We start from the raw sequence: 20,355 nt of genomic DNA on the forward strand, positions 1-20,355 counted from the left end.
TGTATGGGCAATAAGCACGGACATGTAGAATGTCTTAGCAATGCATTGTTTCATGTGATGTATGAGTTGTAATGTGGTGTGAAAAGTGTTGTTGTACAGTAATCGTCTGTCATGTGTTGAGATGATTTCTGCCACTAGATGTCATGTTGTATGTCTGTTGTGCAGTGACACAAGGGCTGCGATTGGATATGTTAAAAAAATAACCATTCCCTTTTATATTGGTTTGGTTATCTCTAATACTCACTTGGATTCTATATGATATCTGAATTCTTTAGGTGTAGCTTTCATAGAGATGCGGTGTCTGTTATGTCATTTCAGACACAGCTAAGCTGTCTGATCATTCAGAAAGAAAATCGATTGTCCCTTTTGACATTTCATTGTTTGTCTATTATTTGACTCCGAGATAGATGTCTTTAGTATCTCTGTTTGTGTTTTGATATGTGCTCTGTGACTACAGCAGTGTTTCTCATCGAGATCAATCCGTACAGGAAAATGCACTTCCTAACAGCCACAAACACAGGTGTCCGATTTTCAGTCCGTTCGGAAGCGGATGTTTAAAACACAATTCATCATTCATACAAACAGGCAGGTAATCCACTTTTTTTACAGCCTGTATGGACAGGAAGCTTAAATAATGTTAAACCATGACATCACTTCCTCAAACAGCGGACTTCATCTGCTCATTCTCAAATCCACAAATCATACTTGCTTTAGAGGAACAGCTCATCTAAAAATGAAAACGACGCAGACACACTGTAATCTGCACAAAATATTCTCATTCATACAGTGATGTTTGACAGTGAACACGCCCATCAATACTTTGAGCTCCGACGTGACTTTCAGATCGGTTTTGGCACCTATGTGGCCAAACATCATGAACCTCAGAATCAATATCTGATTTGAGAGATGTCGGTGAGAAGTCTGTCTGACATCAGAAGACTGTCTGACATCAGAAGGGCTGTCGTTTGGTCTGTGTGAAGAATCTGTCATGTAATGTTAGAATGTATATTGACCCCCATTAAAGGCTCATAAAAACAGAGATGAATGACGTGATGTGAAGAGTTCTTGAGTGCAGAAAGAGAAACAGGTGTGCTTGGGTTTGTTCTCATCTCTCCTTCCTGACAGAAGTCAGAGATATAGTTAGTTAACCCAAGAACATTCTGTGCTCCCCCTCACATTGGATCATGATTACTCTTTGGCGACTAAAGGAAACACAAACAAGCGTAAACGTAGTTGACTTTATAAACGACGACTGTATGACTGTTTTAAACGTGTTAAACTGTGTAGCATTACGCTACCAAATCAATTGACAAAGTCCAATATCATTGGCGGGCTAACGTAGCTTTACATTCCACGTGTCTTTCAAGCTAATTCATTACGATGATATCAAATAAAATTAATTCATTACCTCGTCCGTGAACATGATGGGTGATCTCCATACGCCTCTGGATGGGGAAAACCACATATCCCATAATCCCACTCTCCTACATAACATCACTAAGCTTCGCATTTGTTGTTGTTTCGGAAGTGCATCATCTAGCGCTCCAAATGTACATATTGTGGGCGTTAAAGATTTGAAAATTGAAACAATCCATGGATTGGCTTTGTGTGAAGGACATATTTGCATACATCCATGAGAGATGTAAGAGCCTCCATACATGTTTTGATTTGATCAAAAATCATATTTGATTCCAATTCTGGAGCTCAACGACATCCAGCTCTTGTACCCCATGATGATGTCAAAGAGCAGGTCAGAGGTTATGGTCAACTTGTGTGGCTTGGAAAGAAATAAGGGTGATGATGAGAGAAATGGTGTTGTTTTGTTGTGTGAAATGTCTTTATTTGGTGGATTTGTTCCGTGATTGTGTCCTTGCAGTCTGATTAACAGAAGTTTACAGTAGATGCGGGTGACCGGTGTAAATTTAGCAAAGATTGAGATAGTACTGCAATTTCCTGCCTCACCCCTTTGTGTGTGTGTGTGTGTCTCAAATCATACATACGTCTTCCAGAAGTTTTCCTCTACATGCCCTCAGTTCCTGAATCCTCATGGTTCAGAGGAGTTGTGTTTTTCCTTTACTAAGTTTGAATGAAAATGTGAAAAATTGTATTTAAAGGTGTGTGTAGATATTTGTGATTGACGTCTGCTCTGTTTGTGTGTGGGATGGGGGGGTTCTGTCAGGGTTAAGGGGTGTGCTTAGGCATCTTTAGTCTTTTAATGAAATGTCATATTAACTTTTGTATCTTCTGTCTTTTGATAGTAAAGTATATAAGACTAGAGGTTTGTGTCGTCTTGTATCTGTGTTTGTGTGCGTGTGAGTTAAGATTTAGCCTGTTTACTCAGCTGTGTGTGTGTTGACAATCAGAGTCGGGGCGTCTTAATTGCTTACGAATGAAGTAATTAGTCTGATGTGCTAACTTACAAGAGCCGCGCTGAATTACGTGATGTAAACACACATGCTGTTAGCTCGTCGCCTTGTTTGCTTTGAGCTGACCGTGTGTGTGTGTGTGTGTGTGTGTGTGTGTGTGTGTGTGTGTCTGTGTCTGTGTGTCGCACACTCACTGTGGAGAGCTTTCAATTCATGTGCTAATTGTGTGTGTGTGTGTGTGTGTGTGTTGGATGCAGCGCTGCCTGATGAGTAAGACCCACCCACACATCCTACACACACACACACACACACACACACACACCATCCTCTTCCTGAGACTGTGTGGGTCCGACGCTTGTGTCATTCAGACTAAAGATCTCTTCAGAAGGATACTGTAGGTACTAGTTAAAGACGACTGCCCCAAACACACACACACACGCTGTCTGTGGTTAAGAGAAGCTCGTGGCATGAGTCGCTCTGCTCCGGTACCTGTCGCTCTCTGCCTGTCTGTGGGATCTCTGCCCAGACGTCTCTGGATTTGATGGTGCTCGGGGGTGTGTGTTCACAGGTACAGTAGGAGTGTGTGTTTGTTCATTAATGTGTGTGTTTGTGTGTTTGAGGAGGTTAACTTGGATTTCACTCCAGAGAACACTTTCATCAGTTTGATTCACATTAAAAGCTTCCTTCGGGATATTTGTGTATATTGTTATATGGAAGAAAGATTCATTGGTGAAGTATACGTGTGTGTGTGTGTGTGTGTGTGAACCTCTGAACATGTGTGTGTTTGTGAGGTGTGTTGTCCATCATTATGTGTTCTCTGGCTTTATGAATAAAAAAATCTGTCATATTTAGAATTTTACTTTCGTGTTTTGCAAATAATATAGTGAATATTTTACAGTACGCATCTTCACATTATAATTTATTTATGACTTTCATAAATGCATTATTATCATGGAGTTAGATTTACATTGATGTATTTAATAGAAAGCGATTTACATACGAGAGAGCGTTTAAGACTTCTGGCACCCTGCGTTAATCTTGTATCGTCATAAATATGGCAAATTCTGAAACATTTAAAACATATTTTCCGACATTCTACGAGGTCCTGTGTTTCCTGTTTTGTGGCATTCAAATACCTTCTTTCATTTTGTATACCATTTAAAAAAAATATCACTTTCATGGCATTTACCCCTTTATGTAATTTCACCGTTTGATGATACGCGCTTAGACAAAGATGAATTCAATTGAAAAAAATGAATAAGAGAGATTCAGATAAATTGAGTTTCAGTAATGGGTTTCTCATTGATGTGGTCAGATCTGAGATCTGTCGTCACATGATGTGTTGGGTCATTCTGTTGTTTACATCTCGCACATTTGTTCTCCTAGTTCACTCAAAAACAATCAACGCAACACCAGATCTCCGCGACTGGATTGGTTGAAGTCTTAGATTTGATTCTGTTTTTAGGTCAAGGTCACACACTTGAGACGGCCGTAACGCTGTGGTCATGTGTGGACGCTGAGGCGTGTTTTCATTTTGGGCTGTGCTCGGTCATCTCTTCACAATAACTGTAATTATGTGCTATTTCTGATCTGTGTGTGTGTGTGTGAGTGCATCTTTCTCCTGAAGCATTCTGGGAATATTTAATTCACTCGGATCTGTAGAGTATGAAAATGAGAAGCGCCTCGTCTTACCATGCGATGTGTACCCGCGGTATAACCCTCTGATGGTACTCTGTCACGTTAGGTGCTCTTGAAGTAACGTGCACATCCCGAGGTGTTGCAACAGCGGAAGTTGTGTGAGGAAGTGGGTTTTTCCTCAGGCTGATGTTCTTTCTCAGAGGGGAAGAAACTCAAAACCATGACAACACCCCACAGTTCTGGGGGTCTTCGGTTAGTTGTGCGTCACACAGACGATATTCTGCAGTTTTGATTTATTGACGTTTGGATAGATGTGTAGGCCACAATGATACGAGGAAGTGAACGGTAGGTGTATATGTTTGAATAGACACGTTTATTTGTTTGTTTTTGTCTGAAAAACCAATATCCTTACGGCAGTTCAAAACTTTTTTTATGAGGTGACTTATGTTGGGCTCACACCAAATGCGAACAAACGTAAAGGGATGGTCAGAGGTTATGGTCAACCATAACGGTCTTTATTACTCGTGGGAAAAGTTCATTATTTGACGCAAAATGACAAATATTTTCAACCTTCGAAAACAACATTGACGCGCTTTAGCGCCAATCGCGCCACCTTATTCGCTTCATTCACATTGTATGTAATTTACTCGTGCAAAACGCTTTCGTATGAAATCGTATTTGCGTGTGTTATGATCAAGTCTTTGACCGTTTATGAGTGGTTTTTTAAATATTAATATTAATAAAAATCTCACATTTTTGGACGACTCGCATTATATCAGATTGCAGTTATCCAACTCGTATGCGAGTTACGAATCCCTCTGAGATCAGGCTGGAATAAATGCCATATGAATAAATTATCGAAAGTTGTTAGTGGCACCCTAAACCACACTGTTAAGAGATTCTGAAATCTCGCCACACTTCCTGTGGAAGTGGGCGGCCTTGCTGTGTGTTTGAGGTGTGTCACCAAAAACTGACTTTGTGGTCACAAACGGGACAAAAAAGTTAGAATAACCGTTTGTGTTTTCTTCACCTGACTTCATATTACAGTGAAATGTTGCCATGGTATTGATTTTGATCACATCGGAGAGTTATATTGGCTTTGTGACCGAATCTTTTGTGACACCTCTCAGCACTTCTGACTGTCTCTCATGTGTTGCTGCTATGCTAATGAAGTCTTATTGTAAGAAACTTGTCTTGTTTAACCTAGATACATTTCCGAAAAACATGTCTTTGCCATTAAACCACAAAGAAATGTCACGGCAAATAAGGGTTGTGTTACTTTCACCATCATTTCAAGTACAGCGTTTGCAGTCAATCTTCTGGAGATGTGTTTGTTTGCTCTCGAGGACTGTACACACGGTGTGTGAAATACTGTACGTCTTCATGAAGATATAAAGATGTGTGTATCTGCTGTAAACCGCATGTGTCTCTGTTATTGAGTGATCTTCATCTCCTCTCAACGTCTCTTAAGAATGAGAAGCGTTCTGCATCCTTCTTCTGATTGGCTCGTTTACGCTTCCTGCAGCTGCACTGCACTTCCTGCCTGCGGCGAGCTCCTTTTGTGTCAGCGCTTCGTCCTTGACTGAAGTTCAACAGCAGAATTTCAATAGATGGTGTGTTTGTGTGTGTTTGGGGGGGGGACAGAATGGCCAGCTGTGTGTGTGTGTGTGTGTGTGTGTGTGTGTGCGCACGTGCGTCTTTCTAGAGTCACTTCTCTGTTTGACTCGATGTGAAGATGATAAGGATTATGTTGAAATCACTTTCTCGTCCTCATGTCATGTCAAACCTCTATGAACTTCTTTAGAACACAACAGAAGATATTCTGAAGAACGTTGATAATCAACAAACACTGAACTCCATTGACTTCCATTATATGAACGAACACAAATACATGGAGACATTTCTCAAAACATCTTCTGTTGTGTTTTACTGAACACTCACAGACAGGTTTACAAACGCATTGGAAATATAAACGATGACAGAATTTAGATTTTTGTGTAAAAGGTTTTTGAGATCAAGTGTGCCCTTGACATTAACCTTCAGTTAAGCACTTTATTTAAGGGCGGCTGCGTTCCTGTAAACAGGCAGATGGGTCCCAAAGGTTTGTTTTTCAGAGAAGATGTTTGTCTGCTGGGGTGTGGGTGGGTTTGTGGGGCAGGTGTAATGTGGCTCTGAAGATGTCACCTACACTTTGCCCTATTTAACAACACGTCTGCTCTGATAATGCCTTCATCCGGCTCGAAAAAATCACTCGCAACACAGACGCTGTGGAAATGTGCCATGATGGGCAACTGAAAGGTTTTTATCATGATGTAAATGAAACGTGCAAATCTGTTATCTGTGAAACAGCATGTCAACACAACATTGTCTACTCTTTAGGGCATCTAAATCAACCAAATCGAATTTTGTTGTTTGGAAATACTGTTGCATGAAAAGCATCGCGTCTGTGTGTTGTAAAACGTGTGCTTGTGTTTGATTGACAGCTGCTAGTGGAGCATGGGTACAACTGCCAGCGCTGCTCCCCAGCCCACGCTGCATGAGAGTTTCCACGGCAACGGGATGACGGACAGCAGGCGGTCGCAGAGCAGCGCCTCCTTCCAGACGCTCAGCATCCACAATAATAAGGGCAAATCCATCATCACTAATAAAGTGGCACCGGTGGTCATCACGTACGTCCGCAACACAGTTTGACATCATACGTGTCGTGTTGAGCTCTTCATCACATCAGCTGTGTGTGTGTGTTCAGGTATAACTGTAGACAGGAGTTTCAGATCCATGATGATGTTGTCCGAACAAACTATAAAGTTGGGAGGATTTCAGACAACATGCCTGAGCACCATCTGGTCCAGGTGAGTCCGATCAGAATCATGTTCTTCGTAGTCATGTTAGATTTTGTTTGAAATAGCCTTCGTTTCCTTTTAAATTGTTCTTTTAGAATATCATAGAGGAAATATTTTGTGATTTTTAAGGTCCTACTTTGGTTTATGGAGCGTCCAACAACAAGTGGTGTAAAAACACTTTAGTTTGCTAATAATAGGCAGTTATTATTACCTCTCTTCTTGAGTGACTCTCAAATCATTTATTCTGCGATTCATTCGTCTAGTCCCCTCCTTTCTGTCAGCCTACTCTGATCCGATTGGTCAGATGGTCTAGACTGCTGTGATTGGTCTACCGCGTGCAATGTCGCAAATGGAACGTAAATGGGCATTACACAGGGTCACGCAAATCTGACCCGGATCTGAAATTAGAAACACAGACGACTCGTTCGCGTGATTCAGAGTCGACTCCTTTTTTTCCCAAACCAATAACTTTGTTATTCGTTCACTTTCAGCTTTACAACTTACATTGTTATAGTTACTCTTTAACGTGAGATCAATCAAATCTTCACAACTGTTACGATAATAATTCATATAATTAATAATCAAGGTTTAACTATTGAAACAAAACGAAAAATTATGGACATTTCAAATAAACCAGTAATATTTTAATTTGTGTAAAACATGATAGAGATGTCAAGACAGGATTTTGACCTTGCAGTACCGCGGTCATTCTTTGTCTGTATTTGTGGTGGGGTTTTGAAGTGTGTCCCATCGTGGCGAGTGTGGGGGTCTCTTTACTGCTCCAGACATCTTCACACCTCTCTTTGAAGGCTTTGAAACGTCTCCGCCTCCTGTTGACCAATGAGAACACTCGCTCGTTCACTTTATTTGCCCGTTACTTTTTGTTTGCTGACGAGTCGATGATGAGTTTTGCTTGAAATCTTCATCACATGTTTTACTGCGGTCAATTCATCACACGCTGTGCTCGTGTGTTTTTCTTCTTTCTGGAGCGTCTCATTATTCTGTGTTTTTTAAGAGACGTTCTACTAAAACTTAATGTTAGAGAAATGAAACCGTTCTCGTGTACGCTGGACATCCGTTGACCATCTTTCTCTCTCTCAGGGTTCTTACTTCATGGTCCAAGACGTGTACGGCAAAGCGGATGTTCTCAATACCGCCGGCTCCTACGGAGCGCCCAACTTCAGGCAGAGCAAAGGCAACTATCCGCTGTACGGCATGGGCCAGCCGAGTCTGAATGGTTTCAAACAGGTCCTGCATAGACTGCAGGGTCAAGGCCATCAGGTCAGCGGCCGTGAATATCTTGGTTTTTCCTCCGTCATGTGAAAGTGGCGTGTAAATAAATGTGCTGATAAGACGTTTGTCCTGTCATTTGTTAAACGGGGACTCATGCTGATATTCATTCCGTTGTTGATTCGCTCGATTGTTCGTCTAAATGTCTTTTACACTCGCGGTGTCGAGTAAACAGATGCTGTCAATAAAATGTCATTGGTTTGTACAAACGGAGAGCTGTTTTGAATAACTATGACGGTTTAATTGTAATGTAACTAACCGAAGCAATTATTAACCTGTTTAATTGTGGAGATACACTCTTTACCGTCTCTCTCTCTCTCTGGCTCTGTGAAGGAGGTGCTTTTCTTCTGTTTGCGTGAGGAGCCCGTGGTATTCCTGCATTTGGATGGAGACTTTATTCCATATACCCCCAGGAGGAAAGAAAACCTTCATGAGAATCTGCATGAGCTGGAGCGAGATGTTTCCCCTGAGAGTCTGGAGCTCATCATCAGAAAAGAGGTCTCAACATCACTACAATATGAAAGAAATACGTTTTTAAGAGATCATTACTAGACTTACTCCTGTATTCAATAATGGGGATTGTTCTGATCATTTGGACAATTTACAACACCGGGAATAGTTCTGGAAAACATGTTTGCAATTGAATTCTCCTTAACTTAATACAAAGATAGGTATTATTCCCCAGACTTCATTTGTAGTTTTCATTTTCTTAAAGAGCTTCCTCTTTTTTTTGTACTGACCGGTAACTGATACCGTCACATGCCTAATGTTCAGTCAAGTCATTTCACAATAAATGTATAAAACCAAGATGAATGCAAAACGGAAATGTTTAAGGTTTTGGGGCATTCTGTTATTCTAAGACATGACTCACTGTTTGTGCTTTCAGCTTCATGACTTTGCCAAACTGAATGAAAACGTGTTCTACGTCTATAATGACATCGAGCACTTTAAAGGAGAACCTCAGAAGATCTCCATCACCTGTGAGGAGGACATCCACGTGACAGAGGAGGTGTATAAAAGACCACGCTTTACCATGCCCATGTACAGGTACTCAAACACACTCATGATCAAAGGCCAGTTAGATCATTTATGTGACGAGAAGAACCGATAATAGCCACAGTCATCTGTTGGCAGGTATTACCGGATGCCTCTTCCAGTGGAGGGAGCGCCTCTGGAGGACGTCTTTGATGCGTTTGTGAACATTCTCAGGGTAAGAAGGATTAAACGGCTTTTAGAATGTGTAAATGTGTTAAGGGCTTATCCACCTTCCTTTTACTTTAACAGGCGGTTAACACCGCTTCATGGGTATTCTTTCAAAATATAGGGAAGGGAAGGGAAAGTTCACCAAAAAAAGAAAATTCTGTCATGGGCAATTCTGTGGGCATGGGCAAAACAGCACAGATATCAACATTTGGTGGTTTAAATACCCATTTGTTTTAGTGCATGATATTTTTAGAGCCGGGTAAGTGCCATTGCTTGTCACATCCATAACGGTTCATATTCTTCAAAAATGGGCACTTGAAAATGAAAATAAAACAACAATTTTATGTTTAAGAGTCATCTCTTCTCCAAAAACCTGTGCCCTTTTTTTGGCACATCCATAACGCATGTTTATTTGCCATTTTAAAAATAGAAAACTTGTGCATGGACTGATTGTTTTTTATTTTTAAACTCTATCAACAAGGGTTTAGTCAAATATAAACAGATGGTTTAGTATATTGATAACAAATACAATCTCTTAGTGTTTTTATGTCATTCCAAACCTGTATGACTTTCTTCTTCTGCAGAACACAACAAACTTCTTTTCTTCTCATATTAACATAAATGTCAGTCTTTCCGTGTTGTGAATTTCTGTAACAGATTTGTTGCTACCAGTTTAATTGTGAGAATACGTCTGAACTTTGTTTATTACGGAGTAATGAATGTCTGTGGAAGTCCTCCAGTGAGCCTCTTGTACGCTGTTTGTTTTATGGAGAATGTGTTTTATGTGTGTTGAATGTATGCTATCTGCGATGAATGAGACTTCCTTCGCATGCGTTGTGTTTCCTGTTTTCTGGTCTGAGGACACAGACTGATGCCACAGCTTTGCTGAGTTGAACGATTTGAGCGTATAAAACGGCGCAGTTTAAGCACAGACGGACCGTGTCTGTCTGATATGTTTTATCAGAGATACAAATACAGAGTCTGAAATAAAACGCTTCATTTGACTCTTTATCATGTAAGTGCATCTTCTCAGTCTTGCTTTATAAAAGTGGATTTTGGTCCGTTGTGATTGTGTATCACGTGTGCACGTGGCCGTGTACTGTGTGAAGAGTCTCTGCCCACATGATGCACAGGAAGCAGCTTTGTAGAAGAACGCAAGGTCACTTCCTGTCTTTCTCTAAGGCTCATGATGCTTCCCAGTTTGCCCACATTATAACTGATTTTGAAATGGGAAAGTATATCTGAGTGTGTAGCCAAAGAGACTGACACGTGTGAACGGAATTGTGCAGATTCACATTGTGATTCAAAATTATAGTGTTATTATTTTCCTCAGGGCCGCCATCACGTATCATAATACTCAGATTTTCATTCAAACCTGAATACTGAAAACAGTAGCTTTCTGTAGCCCTTACCAAGATGGCCGCCGAGTGACCTGACATGCTGAACTGAGATCTCTCTCTGTTTCTTTAAGGAGAACCCGTGTCTGTCATTGAGTCGGGATGCATCACAGCCGCTGCCCGCGCTGTTGTTCAGCTGCCAGGTGGGAGTGGGCCGTACGAACCTGGGCATGATCCTCGGCTCGCTGGTGATGATGCACCTCACACGAGCATCTCAAGAGACGAGCTCACCGTAAGAGATCATACACACTCACACCATATAAGCTGCGAAGAAATACTCTTGATCAACAACACTTGTGTTTCATAGAGTTGAAGATGATGTACGAGACAAACCTAAAATGGACTTCCAGGTTATTCAGACACTCATCAGTAAGCTGCCCGAAGGTCAAGAGGTCATGGAGCAGGTTTGTGTTTCTCGTGAAGTTTGTTCTGCTTATTCTGTACCGTTAAGAAAAACTCTATCTGAACAACAATGCGATTTTGGTTTCACTTGAAATGCTTAAAGTGATAGTTCACCTAAAGATGGAAATTCTGTCTTCATTTACTCACCCACTGATGATTTGAGACCTGTATAAATGTCTTAGTTCGGCTAAACACAAAGGAAGATATTTAGAAGAATGTCAGAAATAAAAAAAAGCATTTATTTTCCTAACTATAGCAGTAAATGGGCGATTAGATTCGTTTTTTACTGACATTCTTCCAAATGTCTTCCTGTGTGTTCAGCAGAACAATAAAATGTATATAGGTTTGAAAGAAGTAAATGAAGACAGAATTAGAGTTTTTTGGTGAACTGTCACTTTAACGCCACATTATGGATTCATTTTATGAAATATCCAAAAATCACTTACTCAGTGTGATATATTTCATGCAGTTGTGTGCTTACATTATCCCAAATATTCCCAAGAATGTGGCTTCCCAGTGTGCCCACATTATAACTGATTTTGAAATGGGAAAGTATATCTGAAATATCCAAAAATCACTTACTCAGTGTGATTTATTTCATGCAAATCCAGAGAAACTCCTATTTAAACTAATGTCCCGTCTCTTGTCTCTCTTGTGTTTGTCTCATATCAGTGACTTAATATCCGCTGCTCCGCACGACCCTCAGTTTCCTCTTGTAGAAACTACGGCAACACACAAATGCAGAAGAGATTATACAGCATCTGTTGTTCTGTTATTATGGATCATGATTAATCTTCTTTGGCGACTAAAGGAAACACAAACAAGCATAAACGTAGTTTACTTTTTAAACGACGACTCTATTAAGCACTTTAAACTGTGTAGCATTACGCTACCAAATCAACTGACAAAGTCCAATATCGTTCGCTAATCAGCTAATTAACTATGATGACATCAAATATGTCCGTGAACATGATGGGTGATCTCCATACGACTCTGGATGGTGAAAACCACATGTCCCATAATCCCACTCTCCTACATAACGTCATTTAGCTTCGACTTTTGTTTTTTTTTCGAAAGTGCATCATCTAGCGCTCCAAATGTACATATTGTGAGAAAATTGCGAAAAAAAACAACATTTGTTTATTATTTATTTTATCTCAGAGTTTGTATAGTGGGAATTTTCGGATTCTTATTGAATGTTGATTAATATCTGTACTATCAGACATCAAATAGCGATTCTAACCGAACATAGTGAACACAAACATTTAGTAAACAAAGCAGAACAATCTCTTATTCTATTGGATGCTTAAGAACAGTTCGACCAAAAAAAGCATCGTAGGAATGAGAATGACTATGGTCCAGTCATGGGGACCATTTTTGGGTGAACTGTTCCTTTAACATGATGCTAAATATCTAAAGTGACTTGAAGCTGTTGACAGTGAAGCTGTTATCTTGTACAGGATGTATATTGTGAGCGTCTAGCCTGCATTGAGATTGTGTTCATGTGGAGAGGTCTGCGTGTGTATTTGATTGTGTTCTGGTGTGTTTCAGGTCGATCGGGCCATTGACTTGTGCTCTGAAATGCACGACATCAGAGACGCCATATATGAAAACAAACGCAAGCTGGAGGGAATCGGTGAAGATTATCAGATCCAGGTGAGGACCGTCTGTTAAACATGACGCTGTGGTGTGTCGCATGTACACTTGCCTCACGAGACTTTGTGTAAGGACTTAAGTGTCATTCATCAGTTTATCAGAGCTGGTCTGCCGCAGACACTCCAGTGGATTCCTCTTCTGTGACCTTTGACCTGTGTCGTGTGTCCTGCTCTTCTGTTTTCTGCAGCTGGTTCTGTCTGAATCCGATGACAGATTATTCATGTAGCGTTGCTTGTTTTCCGGTGTCCGTGTGTTTCAGGGAAGCAGTACTAAAAACTACTTCCTCCAGCGGACTCTGCAGAGCCTGGAGCGATATTTCTACCTGATCGTCTTCAACGCTTACCTGCATGAACAGGTGTGAGACGGCTCAATGTCAGACATTTTACAAAGCATACAGACGTGTGTTTATCAGCTGTTTGTGTTCTGTCTGGTTTAGTATCCGCTGGCGTTCGCGTGTAGTTTCAGCCGATGGATGTGCGCTCACTCTTGGATTTACCGCCTCCTGTCATGCACGAACCAATCAGAGCTCCGAGCCCCAGCTGATCTCGTCACGAAAGGAGCCCGAGTTCTGGTGAGCAATGTCTACAGTTCATGTCACTCAGACTTCATTTGCGAGTCATTCCATTTTCTTTTTTATTATTCAGATGAATCATTTTCATTGCTTTTATGATGTCAAATGTGGGGTTTGCATATCACAGAACTGAAGTGTTTCACTTAGCAACAGTAACTAAGGAGAGCGTAATATGTCAGCGGATGAATTGTGCGAGCTGGATACAATGTTGCTGGCGGCGTAAATTTTGCTCCATTAGCCTTGGAGACGTTCTGTGCTACCGCACTGATCCAAAAGCGGAAGTTAAATGGCTTGTCGAGCACTTTCAACAAACACAGAACAAAACATCAGTGTTGATTCTCATGAAAGAGAGAGACGTTTATTCTGACGACAGAATGATTTAAAGGGTTCGAGCGCAGGTCAGATAAAGTGTAGATGAAGCTGTCACTCAAAAACCTAAACGTAAAACACATTAACTCATAAACTGGCATTTTTTTAATCAGTGTTCCAAAATGCACATAAAAAACGGGCTAAAAAAGGAAACATGGCTACTGTAAATAAGCTTTGCTTTATTTTTCCATGTTGTGTAAAGTGCGGCACATCTGAACGTCTTGAGTCCTTCGCAGATGGATCTTTGTTTTGTATTTCCAGGTGGCAGATGAATATTTAGCACCTGACGTCCTGAGCACCATTAAAGAAATGAAAGTGGCTAACTTCCGCCGAGTGCCCAAGATGTGCATCTACGGCATGGCACAGCCCACGTCTGAGGTACGGTTGTTGACGGTTACAGATGAGACCCTTTTAAGTGCTTGTGCGCTCTCTGGTGACACTTCAGATGCTTTTTGAAGATCTGCTGCTGTTTAATGTTCAGTCACATTCCTCGTGTCGCTGTGCGTCTGTCCTCCGTCAGGCGACGGGAGCCGTTCTGGCGTATCTGACGGATGAGAAGAGGAAGCACAGCAGTGTGCTGTGGGTGAATTTACAGGACGAGCTGGTGCTGGAGGCAAACGGACAGATCTTTTGTCCGAGAGAGCCCAGCTGTGTGGATCAGCACATACGTGTGCTTCCGTCGCAGGCGCACCAGATGGAGGTCAGGACTTACACACTAATATATATAACTGCAACAGACTCTCGTGTTGTGAGGTGTAAAGTGTCATCTATATTTCGGAGTCATGATTTTGATCTTGGCGATGATTTTCAGACGCCAGACGTCTTATGTCTGTGAACTTGTGTGTGTGATGTAGAGGTTGGAAACCGCTCTGAAAGAAGAACTCGTGGGGAATCAGAAGTGGCTTGAAGTGACTCTGGAGCAGGAGAAGCAGATGAAGATGTTTAAGAGTTGTGTGACGGTGCAGGAGATCTTTAATCTTCACAAGAGTTCACATCAGGGTCTGCAGTGCAGACGGATTCCTCTCCCAGATTGCTCTGCTCCCACCGAAGAGGTCAATACACACACAGTCTCGCACAGTTTAACTGGTTCCTCACGTGACGTCCGTCTAAGGGTTTGTTGTCGTACATTTTCAGACGGCACTTTCAAAGAGTTTAATTAAATTAATTTGATATATTTTGGTTGCATTTGGGAAGTATTCAAATGTAACTGCTTGAGAGGCGAGTCATATCAAAATATCGATTAATTTAATCGAAGCGGATCATAATCGTATCGCTGAAATTTCCAAGGTTTATGGCTGGTGGACAAAATGGATATAATATCTTGTCATTGAGAGATAGTCGAGCAATGGAAGTTGAAACTTTTCATGTGTCACGTGATTCATTGAGCCTTCAGATAGTTCCAGGAAGTTTTTCTCTTTAAATGCTTTATTTCGCTTTTATTCATTCAATTATTAGGCACTTCTGGGAACTATTGAGAGCCTCCATGAACCGCCATTGCTGTGTTCCATTGGAGTCAAGGGTGTTGACACAACTCTCTCTCAATGGCTCTGATTGTGATAAACTGTCTGATTTACACCCGTATACAGTAGTGGCCAGAAGTGATGTCCAGATTTGACAAATTGACATCTTCCCCAAATATATTTACATTTAGTCATTTAGCAGACGTTTTTATCCAAAGCGACTTACAGAGAGTTCAATACATATCGATAAAGATGCATTCAAATGCTGAATTCATGTTGCAAAGTGGTTTGGAATGTAAACTAAATCTCAGCCATTTCAGAGAAGAATTTAAGGTCATTTTGTCCAAAAAATACCTTAAAAAATTGTTTTTCCATGTATTGTTGTTTTTCAGTAAAAAAATAATTTTCCTTTTTAAACTATTAAATACTATGTTGTCTAAGTCAACAAACACTTTTATGACTAAACTATTGTTTAGATACATGCAAAACCCAGAGACAAACATAAAAAGGGAACTATTGCAAAAGATTTGTAAATCACAAAATACTGAGATACGAGGATTTAGGACAATATTAAGAAAAAAGATTTATTACGATCACTATGAATATAATCGTTTGATGATAAACCTACTGAATAATTCTTTACTGAATAAAAGTTTTCAGTTTTACGTCTTTTTCTGTTTTGTATCCTTTTCTTATTCCTATATTATTTGTTCCTTTCTCCTGTTTTCAGTTTTCTTGCTGTTCTTGGCTGTTGTACATTTAGATGTTGTCTATTTATGGTGTGATAAAGAACGTAGCTGCCGCGTCCTCTAGTGTTCATGTGTGTTACTGCAGATCAGAAACTACAGCACCCCAAACATCCTCTCAAGAGTCCTGAAAACACAATAAAAGTTTTTAAGCCGTCCATTAGTCTTCTGCTGTCATGTGATCGTGTGATCAATTTGGACATCAATCATCATGTGTTTCTGTTATGAAAAACTAAATGATCATGAGTGATTGGTGCATTATTTCGGGGTTCAGTTCTGTTTTCATTGAACTTCATCTTTTATCTTCAACTTCAGCAAGCTTTTGAGAGACTAACAGTGTGACAGTATGTGAATCAGTTCTTGAACAGTTTTACATGTGTTCAGGGTTTTGACAGATTGCTGGAGGCCATGAAGTCTTGTCTGGCTGAAGATTCTCTCTCTGCGTTTGTGTTTAACTGTGGGAATGGTAAAGGCCGGACGACCACGGCCATGGTGATCGCTGCTCTGACGCTCTGGCATTTCAATGTACGTAATACAGAATGTGTTGTGTTTACTTGACCATCTCACAAATGTCTCGAAAAATATGCCTTTGTGTCCTTATACAATCCAGAAAAGCATGTTCAGTTACTGTGAGTTGTTGTATTTTGTTCGTAGGGTTTTCCTGAATGTGCCGAGGATGAGATCGTAAGCGTTCCTGATGCCAAATACACAAAGGGCGAGTTTGAGGTGACACCTTTCGTGTTTAAACTGTTGTGTTTCTAATCTAAATCTTTTCATGACCAAAAGACACGAGTTCGTAATAATGTTCATCTGTGTTTGTTTCTCTGGGCATCTGAACATATATACAGTAAGTTTCACTCATGATTTCCAGCAGCCGGGGTTTTGCCTAATGTTGTTTTCAGAAAGGTCTTTAGTGGTTTCTCGTCTGTGCCCAGTTCAGATTTTGGAGAGTGTTTGAAACTGAGAACAAGTCATGTTCTGTCATCCTCTGTATCTCTTCCCAGAATTCCATGTGTTGGCTTGTTTCATCTGTCAGCTGTGTTTCCACTAAGGTTTTATTTTAACTTTGTTTTGGAGAAAGGTTTGTTCATTTTCTGACAGTTAAAGATCACAGTTATGTGACGTGTTCCTGTTTTCGCCCTGGATTCACACATAGACAGTGTACGGCTCCAGTGACCTGAACAATGTGTTTATGCAAACGCTGACCTGTTTAATACATACACGTGAACCAAAAACCAACAATCTCCAGCATGGTCACTGACAAACACCAAATGATACGAGTAGGACATGAACGACAGCCAATCAAATGAATGAACGGAGTACATTTGACCTACCAAAGTAATGGTTGATGTACATACAACTTGCATCTCAATGTTTTGATGATTTAAGGTTTAAATAGGAAACTGTAAATGTGTTTGTTCAAAAAGACAAAACTTGGTAACGCTTTACTATATTCTATTGCCTTTAGCAGTGGATGATTATCTGGATGATTCATATTCAATACATCGCTCTAGTAATGATATAATGTGTGTTCAGGTGGTGATGAAGCTGGTGAGGTTGCTCCCGGACGGTCACCGGATGAAGAGGGAGGTGGACATGGCGTTAGACTCCGTCAGTGAGACCATGACCCCGCTCCACTATCACCTGAGAGAAATCATCATCTGTACATACAGACAGGTAGAGGGCGCTCTTTCGCCTCACATACACAGATGAGATGATCGTGTGTAGTCTCAACCTCTGCTTACACGGTCTGTTTGACGCACGTGTCATGATGACTGAAGTCACTATCTCTGATCTGATTGGCCGGTGATGAATTTGTTGATGTTTGATGGAAAGGGATTTACTTTAGCAAATAGCGAGTTTTAATACAGTTTAATATCATTGTCAGGATGAAGCTCATTTGAAGTGTTTTGATATTTGTATACATGCATTTGTGTTTTGTTTTCTTTTCTACAGACGTGGTAGTTTATGTGTGTGTCTTTGGTGTTCTTGTGCCGTCTTCAGGTGGTCTGTAGATGGCAGTAGCTCTTCTCTTAAGAGACGCATTAATCAAAGTCTGTCGCTCGGATCGCACACAAATACGAAAGTCAAGAGTCGTCTTGACTTTATTAGAAGGATTCAGGGGAAAAAACTCCACCGACGTGGCCTTCAGAAAGCATGTTGTTTTCCACACGCATTAAAATCTGCAGTCGTCCGTGAAGCCCCTAATGACTGACAGACGTGTTCTGGTGCCGTGTCCTGTTGTGTTAATGCACAGTTGTGTGTGTAATTGTGTTTGTAGGTCATAGACGTCATGCGCTCGCACGGGTTCAAGGGATCACTCTTATGTAAATGTCGGAGAGGCCGGTCTCCTGCGACTCACAAATCAATGCAGGTTTGTGCAGCGAGAGGCGCTTGGGCCCGTCTCCGTCCACTATCAATGGATCACATTGTTCCTCTGAGTGGTTACAGTAACACAACTGCAGCTCGGGTTCCTGAAGCGCTCCGCATCCTTCTGAGAGCCGGAGGGATTTGTTTTTTCCCGAGTGGAAACCCATTTGGCTGCCAAACGCTAATCCCTCTGGCTTACTGCTCACTTTCCTCCTCGTGTCTTTCTCTCTTTTACAGCGTTAGATAGCAGACACATAAATATCCCTGCGTCACACAAGCTCCAGTTTATGAAGCGGAATTGATGTTGGGAAAACGTGTCTCGATATTTAGGTGGTTTAAGAGATCTGTTATTTCTCAACAAAAAAAAATCCAGCCTGAAATGCTGTTTGACTCATCCCTGTATTGCTGTGGCACTTACTGTATACTGTACTTTTGATATGTCGTGTGTACAGATGCCTAAAAAATTAAGAGACCCCTTCACTTCTGAATGCATTGTGATCGGTACAGTACGTGTTGAATTCCCACAGAACAAACCTCAGAAATGAATTCGACCGAGAAAATGCAAAGACACGTGAAAATCAGACTCATTCCATCATATATTTACCTTTAAAAAATTATATTGTGTTGTTTAAACATGAATAAAAACTTGTTTGCTTTTCAGTATTTAAGATCTGGAAGCATTGCAACTTTTTTTGTTTTTGTACAGTTTGTCCCGTTTAAATTTTCCTGCAAATAACAAAAACTATATATTCATTTGGAATTAACAAGAGATGTTGATACTCCATCCGTCCGTTTTCTTCTGCTTATCCGGGGCTGGGTCGCTGGGGAGATGTTGATACTAGTTCGCAATATGAAACTGTAAATTCTGAGAAACTGAAGTGCTCTCTTAATTTTTTTCACTTCGGTGTGTATATATATATATATATATAACTTAAATTGTTATTGATGGTACTCAAGGGAATGTTTGCATTGAAATGACTTGATAAACATGTTGATTTCACAAATTCACAATAACTAGATTGAGTTTTCAGTTTTTAGTTTTCTCTCCCTCAGATAAAGAATGACCACTTTTGCATCTTTCTTTCATCATGATGAAAGTGATAAAGCAAGAGAGGAATTAAAAGTTATTAGTTTTGCTTGTATATATACATGTACAGCCACAGAAAAAACATTTTACAATTCTTTTCAGTTTTTCAGAATTTACTATTTAAAGGTAAAATTATCATTTCTCCCAAATAAAAAGAAATTATATTTGCATATATGTGCAGAAATTGAAAACTGGAGAAACAGGTCAAAACAACAGAAAAGATGCTGTGTATTTTGTTCAGATTCTGAAAGAAGTTCTGAAAGTTCAGATTCACTTTTAAGCAAAACAACAACTATATTTCTACACGTCTTTAGAAAAACGTCTTTTTCTAATGTGATAACTTGGATCAAAATTCAGGTTTTCATGTTTCTTGTCATGCTGTCGGTCTTTCACATTGCTGTTGGATGACTTTGTCACTCCTGAGGTTTGATTTTATTAAAAAACAACAAACACTGGACCGAAATGACCACCAGACCTCTAATATTTAGAATGATCTCTTCTATCGCAGTATATATTTGATCCCATAGCACGTGTCCTCAGGTTAGTAACCGCCGCATTAGTTCGCTCTTGATCTTTCTGACCTCATCCTCTGGACACACGCTCATGTGCATTCTAGATTACACCGTCTCCATAGCAACATCATCCAACTGCTGACATTAGCAGCCCGTGGACCCATCGACCCGTTTCTGATCAGTCTTGACATGTAAGTCACAAATGATTTTAGATCTGGAGTTTTTCCGTGTGTCAGGTCTATCTGAAGCACATGACCGAAGCACCTTCTCCTTCTCTACTGAATCATTGCTGTCATTCTAATAATCATTTATAATCAAAGTCTTTGTGTCTGTGTGCAGTTCAGTTCTGGTTTCAGGCCGCCGTCCGGCGTCAGAGCCAAATCATAGTGAAACAGCCAATGAAATATTCCAGTAAAAAGTGCAGGAGATGTAAATCAAGCCATGTGTG

The 20,355-nt window shown here is 40.5% G+C and overlaps 1 protein-coding gene across 3 annotated transcripts in view; it reads left to right on the forward strand.

Moving 5' to 3' along the window:
* The window catches only part of pald1a (phosphatase domain containing paladin 1a), a 29,205-nt gene that overhangs the window by 1,992 nt on the left and 6,858 nt on the right, over positions 1-20,355 (forward strand). The window contains exons 1-18 of one of the 3 annotated variants that reach the window (XM_079476859.1): positions 2,729-2,934; positions 6,488-6,673; positions 6,751-6,853; positions 7,946-8,125; positions 8,468-8,632; positions 9,021-9,181; positions 9,269-9,344; positions 10,809-10,966; positions 11,042-11,138; positions 12,688-12,792; positions 13,052-13,147; positions 13,229-13,363; positions 13,994-14,110; positions 14,253-14,432; positions 14,587-14,784; positions 16,323-16,463; positions 16,593-16,664; positions 17,475-17,615. In XM_079476859.1, coding sequence (XP_079332985.1) covers positions 6,501-6,673; positions 6,751-6,853; positions 7,946-8,125; positions 8,468-8,632; positions 9,021-9,181; positions 9,269-9,344; positions 10,809-10,966; positions 11,042-11,138; positions 12,688-12,792; positions 13,052-13,147; positions 13,229-13,363; positions 13,994-14,110; positions 14,253-14,432; positions 14,587-14,784; positions 16,323-16,463; positions 16,593-16,664; positions 17,475-17,615 — 2,298 coding nt within the window. In that variant the 5' untranslated portion in view covers positions 2,729-2,934; positions 6,488-6,500. Of the gene's footprint in view, positions 1-2,728; positions 2,935-4,202; positions 4,350-6,487; positions 6,674-6,750; positions 6,854-7,945; positions 8,126-8,467; positions 8,633-9,020; positions 9,182-9,268; positions 9,345-10,808; positions 10,967-11,041; positions 11,139-12,687; positions 12,793-13,051; positions 13,148-13,228; positions 13,364-13,993; positions 14,111-14,252; positions 14,433-14,586; positions 14,785-16,322; positions 16,464-16,592; positions 16,665-17,474; positions 17,616-20,355 lie in introns of those variants that run through there. The other 2 variants (XM_079476858.1, XM_079476857.1) reach the window with 2 other exon arrangements.

Source organism: Barbatula barbatula (genome assembly GCF_947034865.1).
Source record: "Barbatula barbatula genome assembly, chromosome: 16".
In the NCBI taxonomy this organism is placed as follows: Eukaryota; Metazoa; Chordata; class Actinopteri; order Cypriniformes; family Nemacheilidae; genus Barbatula; species Barbatula barbatula.